Source organism: Rhincodon typus, chromosome 2 (genome assembly GCF_021869965.1).
Source record: "Rhincodon typus isolate 14 chromosome 2, sRhiTyp1.1, whole genome shotgun sequence".
NCBI lineage: Eukaryota > Metazoa > Chordata > Chondrichthyes > Orectolobiformes > Rhincodontidae > Rhincodon > Rhincodon typus.
The window spans coordinates 61884657-61903242 of NC_063333.1; the positions used below are offsets into that span (position 1 = coordinate 61884657).

At 38.7% G+C, this 18586-nt stretch overlaps 1 protein-coding gene across 1 annotated transcript in view; it reads right to left on the minus strand.

Moving 5' to 3' along the window:
- Positions 1–18586, minus strand: part of LOC109932581 (polycystic kidney disease protein 1-like 1) — a 161792-nt gene that overhangs the window by 137760 nt on the left and 5446 nt on the right. Inside the window, exons 2-8 of the mRNA XM_048608159.1 lie at positions 17585–17836; positions 14717–14849; positions 12779–12982; positions 11796–11980; positions 6674–6895; positions 2863–3023; positions 390–806 (exon numbers count right to left, since the gene is read on the minus strand). Of these exons, the coding sequence (XP_048464116.1) occupies positions 390–806; positions 2863–3023; positions 6674–6895; positions 11796–11980; positions 12779–12982; positions 14717–14849; positions 17585–17836 (1574 nt within the window). The remainder of the gene's footprint in view (positions 1–389; positions 807–2862; positions 3024–6673; positions 6896–11795; positions 11981–12778; positions 12983–14716; positions 14850–17584; positions 17837–18586) is intronic.

Sequence of the window (18586 nt, forward strand, 5' to 3'; positions counted from 1 at the left end):
GATAAGGGCCTACTTCCACCTCGCCACCACAATGTAATGGATGGTGGAAACTGAATGCTGGTACTGCTCAGTTTACTCAGCTGCAAGCCAATCAGATAGCCTGGCATCTCTTAAGGCAGGGCTTCCTATCCCAGAGGGTTGAAAGCCCAATACATACTTTTAGGGTTGCACTACCCCTCCAAATAGCGAACTGGGTTGGCAAGTAGAAGCTTTTTAGAAGTTGGTGATCTTGTCTACTGAAGAATAAGTAAAGTCACCCCACACCGCCCCCAATAAAATTCACCCCAATTCACATCATCTACACCAACATAGTTTTCCAGATATATGTGTATGGACATACACCTACACATACATACTGTCATACACTCTTACATGTTTTAAAGATTTACCTGAAGCATTAGAGAATGAAGTATTTGCTGACATGGCAGTTCTTGGAAGCCTTGCACGAGGCCTCCCATTGAAGATCTGTTCCTCTGGCATTGGAAATGGGAATGGATTTTGTGAGGTAGCGGTTCCTATTATTTTGTTTGTCGCACTAATTGTGGAGGTGTTGACTGCAACAACAGGGCGACTTGAAACTGTAGTACTACTGATCGCATTGTCAGGATTGTTTTGAATCCAAGTATCAAGACCGCCTTTGTTGATGTGGCTGGTTGGAGACTGAGCTCGTTGAATGCTGGTCCTATTCATAGCAGTACTTATTAATGTCTGGCTGCTGGAAGTCACATCAGATGAAGGTGGCATAGTCACAATAGGGCCATATAAACTTGACTGCAAATTGTCGACCACAAGTTTACAAAATGGAACTGTAAAACAAATACACTTTAAATTAATACAGGTGCAAAATGTTGCCAGTACTGGAAATCCTCAGCAGGTCTGAGAAACAGAGAAACAGTTAACATTACAGCATTTTTTGTTTTCATTGCACATAATATTAAAGCATTTGCCAAGTCTGGGAGGAAAGGTAAATTAGGCCAAATGTTAAATTCAGAACTATTTAAATTTCTTTGAAAAGCTGTGATCAGTTTTTCTTGACTATTATTTTGAATGTCAGCATCAGTTTTGCAGATATCATTAGCAGTCATGCTGCAAATCACAAATTTCACCAGTAAATAATATTTTGAAGCAAAACCAAATGTTAACAGCAATCTGAAAAATACAATGAAAAGAACGTGCCTCTTTTGCCTTGCAGATAAGTCTGTAAGCCTTCATGTTTACTAAATAATGGAGATGGAAAACTCTTTCAAATTTACACACTTATAGCATTTTCAGCAATTTTCACTTGGCTTCCAATCCAATTCTTTATGCAGTTCTCCTCAAGTTACACACATGAAAACCCATCACCATGGAGGAAACGGTGTGGGTGTCTGTTGTAGCACGTCCATTCTCTTCCCAAAGGGACTCCCTAATAAACTTAATTCCAGAAGAGTTAGGGATTGATTGCAGAGCCAAGGGAGGGAGTCCACTAGCAGCATAGGAGTACTGCTGGAGAGCGAAATAGAATTAACATTTTGAGTCCAATAATTCTTCTTCAGAACTGATACAGGTGAGGATGATGATTTTGAAGTTTAGGTACATTCGTGAGGTTGCACAGAATATTCACAGTGAAATTTTAACAATTGAATTGATGAAACATGGAGGGCAGAGGCAGGTGAGAAAAGCACTTTTGAAATTAAGAAACACTATTCAGTGGCTTGTTATGAAAGCTTTTAACACGATAATGTAATCAGTACTTGTGAAATAGCTAGATAACCAGAAATAAACAACATTTAATATGGCAGTGCTAGTCATTTATGGAAGACATGACTGTTGAGTTATTCCTTGCCTGATAGTCATATTTTTCAGGAGGAATCAGTGGACAGTAAGAAGAAGTGGAAGCATGAGCTAATATTAATTCTCTGTCAGGAGCAATGTGAATGTCAAATATCACACCATGACTGCTACCTCAGCCGAGATCCACTGATTCAAATAAGCTAGAAATTGAGCTTGGGACCTCTTTGATCTGCACAACTAAATATAAGATAATATCATAAATGTGAATGAGTGAATCTAAATTTATGCAATTATTGTTTGAATGGTTTATTACAACAAGTTAATGCTACAATCACGAAGTGATTGCGAAATTATTGTTTATTACATCAGATGCATGTGGAAATGCAAAACCTGCTAATCAAAGAGAAGCAAAAAGAAACAGGTCCAGCAGTTCCTGAAGCCTCTCCTTCGATTGCTGGAGCAGGTTAGCTCTGGTTGTTGACAGGTACACATCCACAGGCAAAAAAAAAGTTACAGAAAATATAAAGGCAAGTTCTGTGTAAAAATAAACAATATTGCAATTTGACAACCTTTATTAGATGGTTAAGGTAATAGACAGTGGACACAAGATTATTCAACCAGTGTTCATTTACTAACAGTAGGGGAGTCAATGGCCTAGTGGTATTATCACTGGACTGTCAATCCAGAGACCCAGATAATGTTCCGGGGACCCAGGTTCAAATTCCTCCACGACAGATGGTGGAACTTGAATTCAATAAATATCTGGAATTAAGAATCTAATGATGACAGTGAATCCATTGCCAACTGTCAGGATTAAACCCATCTGGTTCACTAATGTCCTTTGAGGAAGGAAACTTCCATCCTTACTTGGTTTGGCCGACATGTGACTCCCGACCCACAGCAATGTGGTTGCCTCTTAACCGCCATCTGGGCAATTCGGGAAGGGCAATAAATGCTACCTAATCAGAAACGCCCTCATCCCCGTGAATGAATAAAGGAACAGAAATATTAGACTCCAGCACAAATGCTCACAAATCTTTTAGATTTTGTTTTTGTTAATTGACAGTCCCATAACACTTTGTGACTCACCATCAATAGGTTCTGTTTCGGTTGAATTCACAAGATATAACTTCCAAGAATATGAAAGGTTCGAAGTTTCTGAACACCCCTCACACACAGCTTTGACAGAAAATGCTTCGTTCCAGTTGACGGAATTATTCAGACATTCAGCACAGTAGATTTTCACCAGTCTGTAAGAGAGATCACTAAAGTTTAATCAGTTAATACATTCCTTTCCTCTGTCTCTCTCTCTCTCTCTGGTACAAAGTTTTGTTTTCATGAAACATGAGCGTCACTATCAAGACTATAATTGTTACTCACTCCTAACTGCCCTGGAACTGAATCACTTGTTAGGTTATTTCAGATGGCACTACAGTTCAACCACACCGCAGTTGGTCCAGGGCTGCAAGTAAGCCAAACTGGAAAGTACAGAAGATTTCCTACCCGAAAGAACGTTAGTGAGTCAAATTACTTTTTACCACAGTTGATGATATTTTCAAGGTCACCATTATGGTGATTAGCTTTCAATTCCAGACTTATTCATTGAATTTAGATTTCACCAGTGTTAGAATTTGAACCCATGTTCAAAGGACCTGGGGATTCTCAATTACTTATCCAGTGACATTACCACATCCTACCATTTCCCCGCAGACATAATAAAATTGTGAAAAAAAAAATTACACATGTGAAAAAGTAAAATGATATTCATATTTCTTCCTGCTCATTTCATTTCTACATTGCAAAGGATTTTAAAAATGTGGGTATTGTGATTTTATCAATTGAGATAGTTTTCTTAAATCTGGTGGAGGTGAGACAAAATGGAGGCAATAATTCCAATAGTTAGCTAATAGGAGAAATAAACAATATATAGCTAATTGCCAAGAAATGTACTTGTTTATTATCAAAATATTCCTTCATTACACCCAACTCCTGTAGATCCTTTTATCATAGTATCTTGCTTCGTATTTAAAGTTCTTCTCACTGATGACTCTAACTACTTATTCCTATGGAATGTTGCATAGGAGATTTCGTGACTGGTATTACGATGATGAACCAACTGACTCCTGAACTAGCATTCATCTCAGCAATACTGATATCCTTTGTAAGTTTCACTGTGCAAAATACTCAGTGGACTCAGTTCAGAAGATCTCTTTCTAATGAGTTGAATGCATTAAAATCACCACATTGTCATGGCAAAGTAAAAAATAACATATATTTACCCATTGCAACTTTGAAAATAAACAATGTAATCAGAAATAAACTTGTCCATCTGCGAGATTTGCTGACCAGAAGTGCAAAGTTCAATTCAAGTGTATCAGAATGTCTGTGCTTTGTTAAATGCTTAAATATGAAACCAAAGGTTGCAATAATAAGCCGAGAATGTTGATCAAAACTCATTTAGTTTAATTGGCCTGTTGATCAGAAGTGCACAGAGAGCTCAGACAGTGAGATGGTAAATCTAATGCAGATTGACTTCTCTCCCTCAATTGCACCTTCTGCTCAATAGCCATGGAGAGACAAGTTTTACAAAAACACACTCGAAAATGATTCTACCTTCATGAGATTGACTTGTTGGTAATTGCCACAAGAGGAAGGAAAATAAATTTGTTTAAGTCATATTCAATTAAACTAACGTCTAAATTTACTCACATGGACAATGGAGCAAAAACAAAAGAAAGTATCTGACAGTATTTTTACTTGTGCGCTCATATTTGCAATATTGGCTTATTTTACATATTGTTACAACACAGAGACAGACAGCCCAACTAAGTCAGCCTTTCTCCCCCTTTATACACAGCACAGCAAAATCAAGCCCTTCAAAACCCTGAATAGTTATTCAAATGGTTTCTAATCAGATTTTTGAATAACCAATCCCAGACTTTGCATATAATCAATTCAACCCATTCTGTACTCTAAACAAATGACTTAACAATTCATTTAATATACAATAACTTCAGCAGAGAAAAAAATTAAATAACACAGCAATCTAATAAATAATTTATGCTTGAAACCTGAAATATTTGTTTTCAGTCCCCATTCACACAAAAGACAGACAGACAAACAAACACAGTTAAGGGATAAATAGAAGAAAATAACAAAACTGGCCAGATCAGTTAAAAAGCTTTTACAATGCATTGCTTCATGGGTATAGATCTGGACTCTGTGGTTGTTTTTCTGGAGACGTTGATTTAGGTCACATTACAGTTCATACAAGTAAAGGCAGTAATAGTTCTAACTCAACTTTTTACTCTTTGGCCACCTAGAAGCTGAAGGAGGAGATTAGGCAGGGAGCTTTCAAATCTTTATGCGGTGTCACCAGCAGCCAAACCCAGAAAAAAAACAGCTCAAACAAACAACTCTAACTCTGGTTCTAGCCTGACAGACTGACCTGCGTTTCCCTATGCCTCAACTACCATTCAAGGTCTGCCATCCGCTGAACATTGGGTCTCTTCCAGACTCACTAGAACTAACTCCCAGGTACTAACCTTATTAATAAAGAACCTCTGCTATCTGTTTAAACACAACGCTCTTCTCAAAGTCAATGTGCCTGTAGAAAACCTTAAAGTCCGGCCTTACAAACAAATGCTTATTTGGTCTGTTCTTTTCCTTTTACTACAAACTTGTAGTGATTGGAACCGGTTGGATCTCACTTACTACGAGATCTTTGATTGGGGTTGTTAACCTGGCCCGATCAGGAAGCTCTGGCTGACCAATAAATACAAAGGATCTAGAATCTCCTCAGTTCAGGGGACTGACTCTGAGCTGGCTGGCCACAGCCAGTTTAGTGTACACAGTTAAACAAAGGGTGACCTGATGATGGGATACTGGCCTCTGTGCAGTTATTTCATCTTGGCTCATTGTTTTGCAAAGTTTTCCCGAGCATACGCAAACTGCAAATGAGATACAAATTACAGGCTTAAATATTCCATCCTATGCAGGAATTACCTACAGTACTAATAATGCAGTAACCTTTTAGCTTCAAGTCATAAAAGTATAAAATGCTTTTAGTTATCTGGGTATTTGACATGAAGATACCCATCAATTTACTTAAGAGTCTTTAATTCAATCTACACCAAGCAAACACTTGAATAATATAAAATACATACATTCACCACCTAGGAACACATCATTTATTTAAACACAGATATTAATCTAAAGGTAGGTAAAGCCAAAGTTTAGGGCGAATCAATTGTGTGTTGGGAGTTTAACTAGATATAATCAAACAGACTACCAGCAAAGCGCAGGGATTTCTGTTCCTTGCCCAGACAGGATGTATTCCCGTTGGATCAATGTCAAGCAGGTTGATGCCAAAGGAAAAGAAGCTTAATATCCAGTGATAGATCCACTCCTAGAAAGCCCAAGATTGAGCCTTACTGGCTGCTATATGAGGAACATTGCATATCAGTTCACAAAGCCTGTGACAGAATGGCAGAATGTAGGTCAACTTGAAGCCAACTTGACCCTAAAGATCCAGATTACATCTTGACTGTTCTAGCTTCTACATTACAAAAGATAATACAACAATAAATGCAGCATCAAATTACCTACAAAATTTTTTTTTTGTTTAAATGTAGCAGAGGGGAATCTTCCCACTCTTTCAAACTCGAAAGACTTTGAAACTTCGAAAATATTGTCCCATATAAACTTATCCATTTGTTTTTTTTCCCCTGACGCCACACACAAATCCCAATCATATGTGGTCCCAAAGTACTGCCTGATGTTTGTTGCTAGCCAATAGAACACGTTAATGTGCAAAAGTCATCTCCAAACTCTTTAATATTTTCTTCCGTTGAGAATTTGTTTTGTAGGTGTTTCGCATACCACAACATAAAATATGTACCTTAAATTGTCTTTATTTTTGATGGTTATAAACTGCTGTGCTTCTGAAGAATATCTTTTCTTATTGTTAATTGTTAACTTGAAGACAAACTGATCAATCTCAGTTTTCAATGCAGACATTGTGACATTGACCATACTGGCTGTTGTGTTCAGTGGATCTGGCGCATCAGGTTTGAAGCAAGGGACATTTAGACCACTCACTGTTTCACAAGCCCAGGAAAATCTGTGAATTGATTAAGAAAAGCGGAATAAATTGGGGCATTTAAATATAGAATAGCTGAGATTATAATTTACTAATGATTTGGCCACTAGGAAACATGGCAAAAATAATTCAATTTTTTTCAGTATATAGTCATCGCAAAATCAGAGTACAGAAGAGATCCATAGGGTCATCAAGTCTGCACCAACTAAACTATTCTAAATCTACACAAATCCTACCTTCCAATATTGGCAGATGGCCTTGAATGTTATGACATTTCAAGTGTTCATCCAAGTATTTTTTAAAGATTGTGGGGTTTCCCAGCTCAACTATCCTCTCAGGAGGTGTTTTCCAGATCCCCACCACCATCTGGGTCAAAAACCCTTTCCTCAAATCTCCTCTAAACCTCCTGCCTTTCACGTTGACATTATGCCCCCTCGTTATTGACCCTTCAATTCTGTGGAACAGCTGATTCTATCCACCCTGTCCATTCCCCTCAATAAGATTCCTCTCAGCCTCTATGTTGTAAAGAAAACAACCTGAGCTAATCCAATATCAGAATCCCCTTCCCCTCCCCCATTTCTGAAGAAGATTCTCGACCCGAAACGTCAGCCTTCCTGCTCCTCTGATGCTGCTTGGCCTGCTGTGTTCATCCAGTTCTACACCTTGTTGTCTGAGCTAATCCAGCCTCTTTTCATAGGTAAACCACTCCATCCCAGGGAATATCCTGGTGAATCTCTTCTGCACCCCCTCCAATACAATCACATCCTTCTTAAAGTGTAGTGACCAGAACGACACACAGTAATCAGCTGTGGTATAACCAAAGTTCTGTACAGCTCCAACATGACCTCCCTGCTCTTATAAACTATGCCACAACCTGATAAAGACAAGTGTCCTCTATGCCTTCTTAATGACCTTATTAATCTATCCTGTCACCTTCAGGGATCAGTGGACAAGCAACTCAATATCCCTCTGTTCCTCTGAACTTCTTAGTGTCCAATCATTCATTTAGTATTCTCTTGTCTTGATCCTTCTTCCAAAGTGAATCACATCACACTTAGCAGGGCTTACTTCCATCTGCCACTGATCTGTCCCTCTGACCAATCTGTCTATATTCTCCGGTAACTTCAGGTCTTCTTCCTCACTGTCAACCATCCGGCCAATCGTCGTGCCATCTGAAAACTGACTTATCATTCACTCCATATTTTTCTCTATATCATTTATATATATCATGGACAATAAGAGACCCGGCACTGACACCAGCCTCGAGTGACAGAGACAGATTTCTACCACCACCCTCTGTCTCCTAACACAAAGCCAACTTCGGATCCAACTTTTCTGAAGAAGGGTCTAGGCCCAAAATGTCAGCCTTCTTGCTCCTCTGATGCTGCTTGGCCTGCTGTGTTCATCCAGCTCTACACCTTGTTATCTTTGGATCCAACTTGCCAGGTTACCCAGAGTCCCATGTGCTTTTACCTTCTTTATTAGTCCTCTCCATGGGACCTTGTCAAAGGCTTTGCTGACATCTACATAAACTGATACCACTGATAAATACCACTGGTGTGCGGCTCACTGGTCTATCTCTACCACCCTTCTTGAAAAGTGGAACCACATTAGCTGGCCTCCAGTCCTTTGGCACCTCCCCTATGGTCAGACAGAAATTAAAAATTTGGGTCAGAGTCTCTGTTATTTCCTTCCTTGTCTCTCACAGCAGCCTAGGATACTACTCATCTAGACCTGGAGATCTGTCCACTTCTAAGCCTGCCAAAACTCCAGTACCTCCTCACTCCATATGTCAAACTGCTCAAAGAACTTCAGAGTTCCTCTTTCTGAATTCTGTATGTGCATCCTCCTTCTCCAAAGTGCAGGCAGATGTCAAAGTACTTGCTTAACACCGTACCAATGTCCTCTGGCTTTAGGTAAAGATTGACCACTTGGTCCCTAATGGGCATGACTTTTTCCAATGGCTCTCCCTAATCTTGCCAACTGGCATTTTCTCAGGCCCCTCTTTGCTCTCAAAATTACTTACTTAAGATCTCCCCCAATCCCTTGCACAATGTATGCTCCCACTTGGGCCTCCTTTGATTTACTCCTTCTGTAACTGTTATGCATTTCTCACGAGCCCTTGTGGGGAGAGCCCAGCATTGAGCTTCTACAGGCACATGGCTAAAGGAGGGCTGTATTGCTGAAGCTTTAACTTCATTTCTTCATTTTTCTACTTTGTACCTAAGATTTTGTACCTAGGTACATTTATATCTATGATGGCACTGGGAATGACAACTTTGTACATTTTTCACTGTACTGCTGTGTTCTGTACTTGAGGACACATGACAATAAAATCTAATTCTAATTCTAATTCTTTTTCTTCTTATCCAATCTGCAATATTCCTAGACATCTAGGGTTCTCTGGGCTTGTTGCTCCTACATTTCACGCTGAAGAGAACATGTTGGGGCCTGTACTTTCACCAAATCCATTTTGAATGCCCCCCCCCACCCCATTCTGCTGTAGATTTGCCCAGAAAAGGCTGTTCTCTGACTATTTTGACCAGATCCTGCAATATTTTAATAAACCTGCCTTTCCTTAGTCCAAAACCCTCCTTTGCAGACTCTTTTTCCTTTTCCATAACAATGTAAAATGTACAGTATGGTGGTCACCGTCACTAAAATGCTCTTTCCACACCATCTTTGTTTTCATTCCCCAGAAAAAAAATTAGGTTCAGCACTGCACTGTCCCTTGTTGGACATTCTTCATAGTGATATAAAAAGGTCTGCTGAATACATTTCAAGAAATCTGTCCCCTCTAAACCCTTTACACTATGACTGTCCCAACTAATGTTGGCAAAGTGGAAATTCCCTAAAATAATTATCCTCTTCTTCTTTCTACACATCTCAGTCAATTGTCCATATCTGCTCCTCTCTTGCCTGCTGACTGTTTGGGAGTCTATAATGTATCCCATCAGTGTGACTGCCCTCTTCTTATTCCTAAGCTCTACCACAAAGCCTCATTTGAAGACACCAGCTCCCAAAGTTTTTAATGTGAGATCTTATTCCTCTGTTCACCTCTATGATTGGTACCTATGTGTACCATGAAATTGTGCCTCAAACTAAACAGTTTATTAGAGTTTTGTTCCTCCACCTAATTTACTGATAATGAGTCTAAATTTCCTTTTACATTTTCTAACAACTATGAAAAAGGATGAAATTTATTTCAGTTTAGTTTCACCTTGATAAAAATTGCTTAAGTGTGTTTAATCTTATGCAATGCAAGAAAATAAGATCTTTAAAATAACTCTTAACTTCTCTAAAATTTTAATAAAATTTGAAAAGCTATCAGTAAGTATTTACAGCTTTTATTTCTGTTTTAAAGGAACTGAATCATTTGAATATCTTCCTGTCTCTACAACTGACTACGTTTTCTGTCATATTCTACATAGATAATGCAAAGCAATATTGTGAGAGTGATCTAACACAGCGCAGTTAAACAAATTCAACTTCCAATTCAGATTGGAAAAGGAACCAATATGTCTCTTGATAAAGAGAAGTTCTAACATTAACATTTCTTTCCACTGACATAACATATCACAATGGATCTGTGATGTTGAACCTGTCACTTGTCACCTTCAATTTTCAGCTATCCTTCGGCCAAGTGCCTCATATCTTCACATTGGTACCTGTGGTAGCTCTCACAGGACAATTTGCTCACTGGGACTGTCTTCGCTAAACTGCTGCCTTTTGTCATTCAAATGTTCAATCTATTGTCACCCATGTCATCCACGCAGGCCTACCCACCACAATGTTCTCTATGCACCCATGCTAAAAATCAACTTAATTCACTCAACTCCTAAATGCCTGTCCTACACCGTTTAAGAAACCTTAGTGCCATACATCTGTTAAATCACCAATTTTAACATCTTGATTCTTATTGTACCACTTACTGTCTTCCACCTCCACAACCGCCCAACTTCACCCCTCAAGTTAGCAAGATGCAAACTTGAGTGTTTCTAGTGCATTTCTAATTTAGTTACTCATCATCAGACATATTTTCTAATCAACCCGTTCAGCAATATATTACACACCACTGGAGCAGGTGGGATTTGAACTTGGGACTCCTAGCTCAGAGGTAGGGACACTCATTCATCACCAGTTGAGTTCTCCTATATCAGAATCATTTGCTTACACTGGCTGAACCAAGCCAGGGTAAATTTTGTCATCTTATGTTGCTTAGAGTTAAGTTTAAAATTCCACATGCTATGCATCATCAAAATCATCCAGTTAACCATCATAACATTGTCCATTGCAGCTTCCCTAAACTGAAGCCCTCAATGATTTGACAATCACCTCTTGCCTTGATTTCACCAATTTCCTTCACAAGGATGCCCATTTTCCACCTTACAGATGGCCCAGAACTAAACTGCTGTATTCTAATTCTCACCATGACCTACGTCTATTATTATCTGCCCACCATCCTCACCATCTTATATTAGCTTTTAATCCTCTAATGCAGTAAGGTGAAATACTTGCCTTTCTTTTTTAATTCCCTCTGCATCATTGAGCCCAATCTACTGTTCAAACCTCCTCCAGTACATATCTCTTTCCTCAACCATCATTTTCCAACTCTTAAATCCTCTTGTCTTAACCCTCACTATTGTGTTTCAGATCTTCAACTGACTTGGTCCTATACTATAACACTTCTCCTGTCCTTTTTGACTACTTGTTTTTTACCTCCCAAATCCACATTTTTGTTTCAGTCATGTTCTTGACCTTTCCTTCCAAGGCTTGATGAAATTCCTTTATCTATTCCTATTGTTTTTTCCAACACTGCAGTAAGGATCTTAGGATCATTTTCGGTGTTGTTATATAAATGCAGGGTCTTGCTGATTCCCTGTTAAGTTGAATCACAAATCAAATTTCCACTATGACTCACCTGAGGTCTGCAGTGCCTGGATAATCTGGATCATATGATTCTGATCCATTCAAACTTATGATGGAGTCATGATTATAGGTCATGAAGAGCTGTGTACCACCTGAAATGAGACTCACTGGTGGGGTAGCAAGGATTTCAACATTTACAGTATAGTTGTTATAAACCACACTGCCAACAATTTGAACCTGCATCAGAAAAGTAATTCAAGATGACTGAAAATGGACAATTGCATGACAGACTACTACCCATTCAAGATATTTTACAAAATGATTTAAAGTTCTCAAATAAATTTTCCTTCTTCCCTCACAGTAATAAATGCCAGACAGGCAATAGAAATATGAAAAAAAAATTGTTAAATTCTTCCAGTAATTTTACACAGTTCTGTCATAATTTCAGTAAACTTTAACTTAAAAATAAGTTATATCTCCACCTTATCATGCATCATTCACATTCCTGGATTTAAGTACATAAACCAGGCTGACAATTCAGATAAGGCTGTGAAGGAGTGCACTTGATATGAAGATCTTTAAATTGGGCCATTGAACAATTTCAATCAAATGGTACAAGAGTGGTTCAGGACACTATTAAAGATCCAATGGCATAATTTCAAAGAGAAGCACCAAGGACACTTGCTGTTCAATAGTGTTCCAGAAATATGTGCACAACAGCTTGAACTTTCACCTAAATAAAAAGAATTGCCAAACTTCGAAGTATTTATCTTGTATGATATTCTTGGGCTTCTCTGAAACACACAAGGAGAGGCAGTAACATAGTAGTATGTTATCAGGCCAGCAATTCAGAGGCCTAGGCAAATACCCTGGCCACATGGGTTCAAATCATATCATGGCAGCTGATCGAATTTCGATGAAGAAACAACATTATTCTTCCCCATTTAGTCTCAAGCATTTTAAAGCAAATCCTATACAATTAGATGCACTTTTAGTGGAACGAATGCAGATTGCACTATCAGACTAAGTTCTTACCCGGGCAATTGCAAGGTAGTTTCCATAATCCAATAGATAGCCTGGAATGAGTATAAACTGTTTATTAACATCAACCTGTGATAATGTGGCCAGCGAACCATCTGATTGAAAGAAGGACCAGCTGTACTGAATACCTCTGGAGATGTTACAGACAAACTTGCTCTCAAATGTAACTCCAAGCTTGAGGGTCTGATATCTTCTAACCTGCATTAAAAGAATTGACCTTATTCTTGCAACATGGCAGAGATTTACAATCAGTTGACAAGTCTATTACCATATTTATATTTTATAGTACATTAGGAGCCACACAGATATCATGACATTATTTTCTTTTTGGAAGAGTGGGCTTCAAGTTCCCCACGTCCCATTTCTCTTACCTCCATCTCCAAATCCCTCAGACATTAGTGTTTCTAATAATTGTGGCCTGTTCATCAGATGTGAATCACTCCCCCAGTGGTGGCCATACCTTTAGCTGTCTAGGCAGTGTCCTCAGGAAATCCTTCCCTAAGTTTTCAATTTTCTACTTTGACTTAAAGAAGAAAAACTCTCTTTTAAACACATCTTTTGTCCAAGCTTTAGGACATCTGCCAAAAATTAAGTTTTATGATGCAGTGTAAAATTTGTTAGATAATGTGCCCGCATCGTATCTGGTGAAATTTTCCTCTGTTAAAGACAGTCTTTAAATACAAGTTGTTATAACTGCAACAACTGTTGACCACCCCGCCTCATGCAGCTGATCTGCCATTCACTAAAATCATGATTCATCTTCCATCTCAACTCCAATTTTTCCATCCTATTCACTTTTCATTTGATGCTTTAAATGTCCAAGATCTATCACTCTCACTCTTCAACACACTCAACTTAGCACACAAAGCCTTTTGAATTAATAATTCCAAACATTCACAACACCTTGAAATGAAATGTATTCTCATCTCAATGCTAAATGGTCAACCTCTTATCCTTAGACAATGACCCCATTTCTACTCACTCCAGCTATTTACTTCTTCCATACTATCTATGTAAATGAAAGCTGTCTTTTAAAATTTAATTAACATTTATATAGAACCTTTAGCATGACCAAATGACACACATCACTTCACAACCACCTACTCTTACAAATTTGGTCCCTGTATGTATCTTCACCCCTGTAAACTAAGCATTTCTTGTTGCATTCTCTCAAATTACCATCCAACAGATCACTGCCCTTAACATGAGGAACATGTTGAGAAGACCAATCCAGATTTAAGAGTCAAGTGCTGATCCATCCCATCTTCTCCCAAATCCAAAAGGAAGGCAACCATATTGTCTCAACACATCCACTTGGATACAAATCAAAGCATAGTGAGCCACTGCAACATCCACTGTTAAGATCAAGTTAAACTGATATGAGGAATTTTGTTTTCACCCAGATGGGCGTGGGAATCTGGAATTCACCATCTGCAAGGGTGGTAGAGGCAGAAATCCTAATAACAGTTGAGAACTATGTCAATGTGCACTTGAAACGCCAAGGCATACAAGGATGTAGGCCAAGTGCTAGAAAATGGGATTAGAATTGTTAGTGGCTTCTCTTTGACCAGCACAAACATGATGGGCTGAAGGGCCTTTTCTGTGTTGTAGACCTTTATGAATTTGTTACTTTCTCTTGCCTCTGTCCTGCCATTTTCTCCTTGTCTTCCCCCTCTTCTCCATTCCCTTTACCCTCCCTGTCGCACCTAACTAACTATTCCGTCTACTTCGTGCCTTCACTGTTCTCCTTTCAAATCCTCATGCACTCCAACCTGCTTCACCTGAATATTGCACTTGATTGCATATGTCTAATGTGACAGGAGAAGAATATTTTTAAAATTTAGCATGTTCAATGTTTTGTTATAGTTCGTAGTTTATGATGATGTTATTTCAACTCTGAGTTCCTTGTGATGAAGTGATAACTCACTGTACCTCTATTTTTGATGGACCATAGCTTTTCACTGGAGGTGGTTGGCAATTTTCAGAAATAACAAAAAGCTGGCCAGTGAGTGAGGCAGAGCTCACATTGTTAGAGATGATTACTTGAACTGTATATTCTCCTTCTCTGCCAAAAAAAAGTCATACATACAAGATTTCAGTCATGAAAAAATATATCCTTCACTTCCAAAACCTGTATGTGATGGAAAATAGTGAAATTACTTTCAAAGAAGATGTTTTAAAATTGTGTTGACTGTGTGATGCAATTCATCAGTAACTCTTTATTAATCAATTACAGGACTCATATTTTCAAATGTGACATTATTAGATTCAGGGAGCAAACAGCCTAGTGGTATCATTGCTGGGCTATTAATCCAGAGACCCAGGTAATGTTCTCGGGACCTCAGTTCAAATCCTGCTATGGCAGATGGTAGAAGCTGAATTCAATAAAAATCTGGAATTAAGAGTTTAATGATGACCACAAAACCATTGTCGCTTGTTGGGAAAAACTCATCTGGTTCACTAATGGCCTTTAGGGAATGAAATCGCCATCCTTATCTGGTCTGGCCGACATGTGACTCCAGACCCACAGCAATGCAGTTGACCCTTAACTGCCCTCTGGGCAATTAGAGATGGGCAATAAATGCTGGCCTGGCCAGTGATGCCCTCATCCCATGAATGAATAAAAAAATGTACTAGTTTAGTAATACAGAACCTGCGTTTTGTTGAAAAAGATACATTTTGTCAAAACTTTTCATCTTGCACTCATCAGGAAAATTCACAAGAAGTATCAATCTAAAGGGAAAACAACATTTATACTGTGCGACGGGAGAGTGCTAACTGTTTGGAAAGTGGACTTTTGCGAGACATTGCTATTGAGAATGCACCAGTTACAAGGTGACTGATAATTAACCGTCAAACTTTGTTTAAATTTTAAACTAAGCAGGTCAACTCTCCTTGATCGAGGAATTGCACTGAGAAATTAACCAAAGAATGGGAGTTACCACATTGAGCTGAAACAAAGACAGTGCATGGACATGTCCGTTCAGTCTGCGAAGAACAGGGCCCTGTGAATTAATATATGCAGCTTCCAGTATACTCAAGTGCACCACTTTCCAAGCCCACTGACATTTTCCAATTGGTTGCTCGTGCAATTATTCACTTACATAGGATTATTGCTCAAAAGTTGTGCAATCACGGAATCACATCTAATGTTGATCACTGTGTTTTGAATTATGCAAGCACAGGATGGTAGGGAACAGATAATATCTTGGTTGTTGCAAACCAAGGGTTTGAATCCCTTGTTTAATATGACTCAACAAACTCAATAAAATGGCTATTAACCGTCAGTCGCCATCAACCTGTTGCAATTTCCTTGGCAACTATACCAATCAAAGTTCATTTTCCAACCAAACAGCAGTCTCCTTTCATACATAGAAGTAGCCTATTTGTATTCTGGTTAATTGTCCTGATGAGTTCAAGAAAAATAAACTTTAAAAAAAGTCATTTTCAGCTTTGTTGGACATGATTTATTTTTCTAAAAGCACTGAAGAGCAAAGTAAATCACCTTTGTCACATTAACACCAAACATTTCCTAAACCCCAGCATTACTTAGACCTCTAAAATGTTAGTCAAATGTTTGAGAGCATGTTCAGAAATGGCTATGTGAAGATCAACAATGTGACAGTGCTTCACTTTGCTCCAATCTTTATTTAAGAAACAATACAGATAAAATTAAGATTTTTTTTCTTTATGGGATGAGGACATTGCTGGCTAGGCTGCATTTATTGTCCATCCCTAATTGCTCAGAGGTCAGTTAAGAGTCAACCACATTGCTGTGGGTCTGGAGTCACATTTAGGCCTGACCAGGTAAGTATGGCAGTTTCCTTCCTTAAGGGACATTAGTGAACCAGATGGGTATTTCCAACAATTGACAATGGATTCACAGTCATCAATAGACTCTTAATTCCAGATATTTATTGAATTCAAGTGCACCACCTGCCATGGCAGGATTCAAACCCGGGTCCCCAGAACATTGTTTGGGTTTCTGGATTAACCATCCAGTGATAATACCACTAGGCCATCGCCTCCCCCCATAAGATAATCACACAGCTCAGAGAATCAACTTTGTACGATTGAGTTATTTTTCAATAATTAATATTTTATTAATTAAAAACTTGATGATGTTACTGAATGGAGAAATTTCCCTTTGGCACTCATCTGCAACATTTTCAGTGACACCAATTCTACAGAAAATCTTTTCTTGTTAATGGCACTTCCCTGTCCCTGCCATTTAAATTGAACAATTTTACTGCTGGCACATTTGTTCGCATGCACTTGCAGAAAATAGCCAATGCTGTCCTGTAAGTGATCTGGCTATTTAATATTAATACTCTTTTTTCATGTAGATTTATGTGCGTTCTAGGTTACTGTCCAAGCAGCCGATCTTCACATGCCAGCCAATACAAGCCATTTGACACCAAGGGTGGCTGGTGGGAGGGCATTACAAGTTGAAGCCTACATTCATCATGTTCATCTTCACTCACACATGTTCAAGGAATCACCAGCATGGAGTTTATGAGCAGGAACATGAAATTCACTATTATGATTGAATTAAAATCACCTTGGCAAACAAGGTTTTGGATAACCAGTGCTCGAGCTATTGCTTTTATGAGGTGATCCAACACATTTTAAATTACAATACGCGAGCATATATAATATGATTTCCTTAAATACTTGACAAAATACAGAGAAAATAAAGTTCTATTCTTTTAAAATCAGCACCACACAATCCTCATTTGCCAAAATATCTTTTTACCAATCCAGCTTACAGATTTTAACTGAATGGCAGCATCCGCATACCTATCGTAACTGTGAAACTCTTTCCTGTTCCCAATCATCACAGTGCCATCACCAAAATTCCACAAGTATGTGAGATTGGTTCCATAGTTAATGCGCACTTCCATAGTAACACTGGAGTTTAAGAGAACTGAAATAAGATCTTGGTTGTTCATTCGAAGCCTGTTCGGTTCAACTATCTGCTGTAGCTCAATGGGGTAGATGTTTGATGTGAAAGAACTAATCTGATTTGAAGCATTTACTACCACATTATACCTGCAAAACACAAACAGTGACAGTTACATTTATTAAAACCACGTAGTAACAAGTGTGCCTGAAAACTACTGTTCAATGGTGTCTAATGTGTGTTTATTTGTTTGAATTAGTTATATTGTCAAAGTCAATGTCTAATCAGGGTCCTTTTCTCCATCCATCCGCTATATCGTCCACCTGCACAACCATGAAGGGCTCTTTTTGTTCGCACCTTCCAACCCCACAAACATTCAAATTCATCTTCTGTCACTTACATTACCGTGCAATTAACAAACACATTTGTCCTTTCTGTCAGCCTTTAGAATTCTGAAGGTACCATTCTGTTTGTGATACCCTGGTCTACTCTTCAATCAACCCCAACACTGCCTTCCCTTGACAAGGGCATCTTCCCATGGCAAATGCTTATCCTTTTACCTTCTCCCTTTCCATCACACAGAGACCCAAACTCACTTTCCAGGCAAAACATCGATTTACCTGCCCTTTATTCAAAACTACTAATGATGTGGTTAGCTCCATGTTAAACAGATCAAACTTCAATCTGGAGATCACTTTAGGAAACACCTCTGCTCAGTCTGCAAACATCTTACTTTAATATTCCATTCCACTCACACTAATGTCTCTCTCCTTGGTCCACTACACTGTTCTAATGAAGATCAATGAAACACATGGAACAGAGATAGTAGGAACTGCAGATGCTGGAGAATCCGAGACAACAAGGTGCAGGGCTGGATGAACACAGCAGGCCAAGCAGCA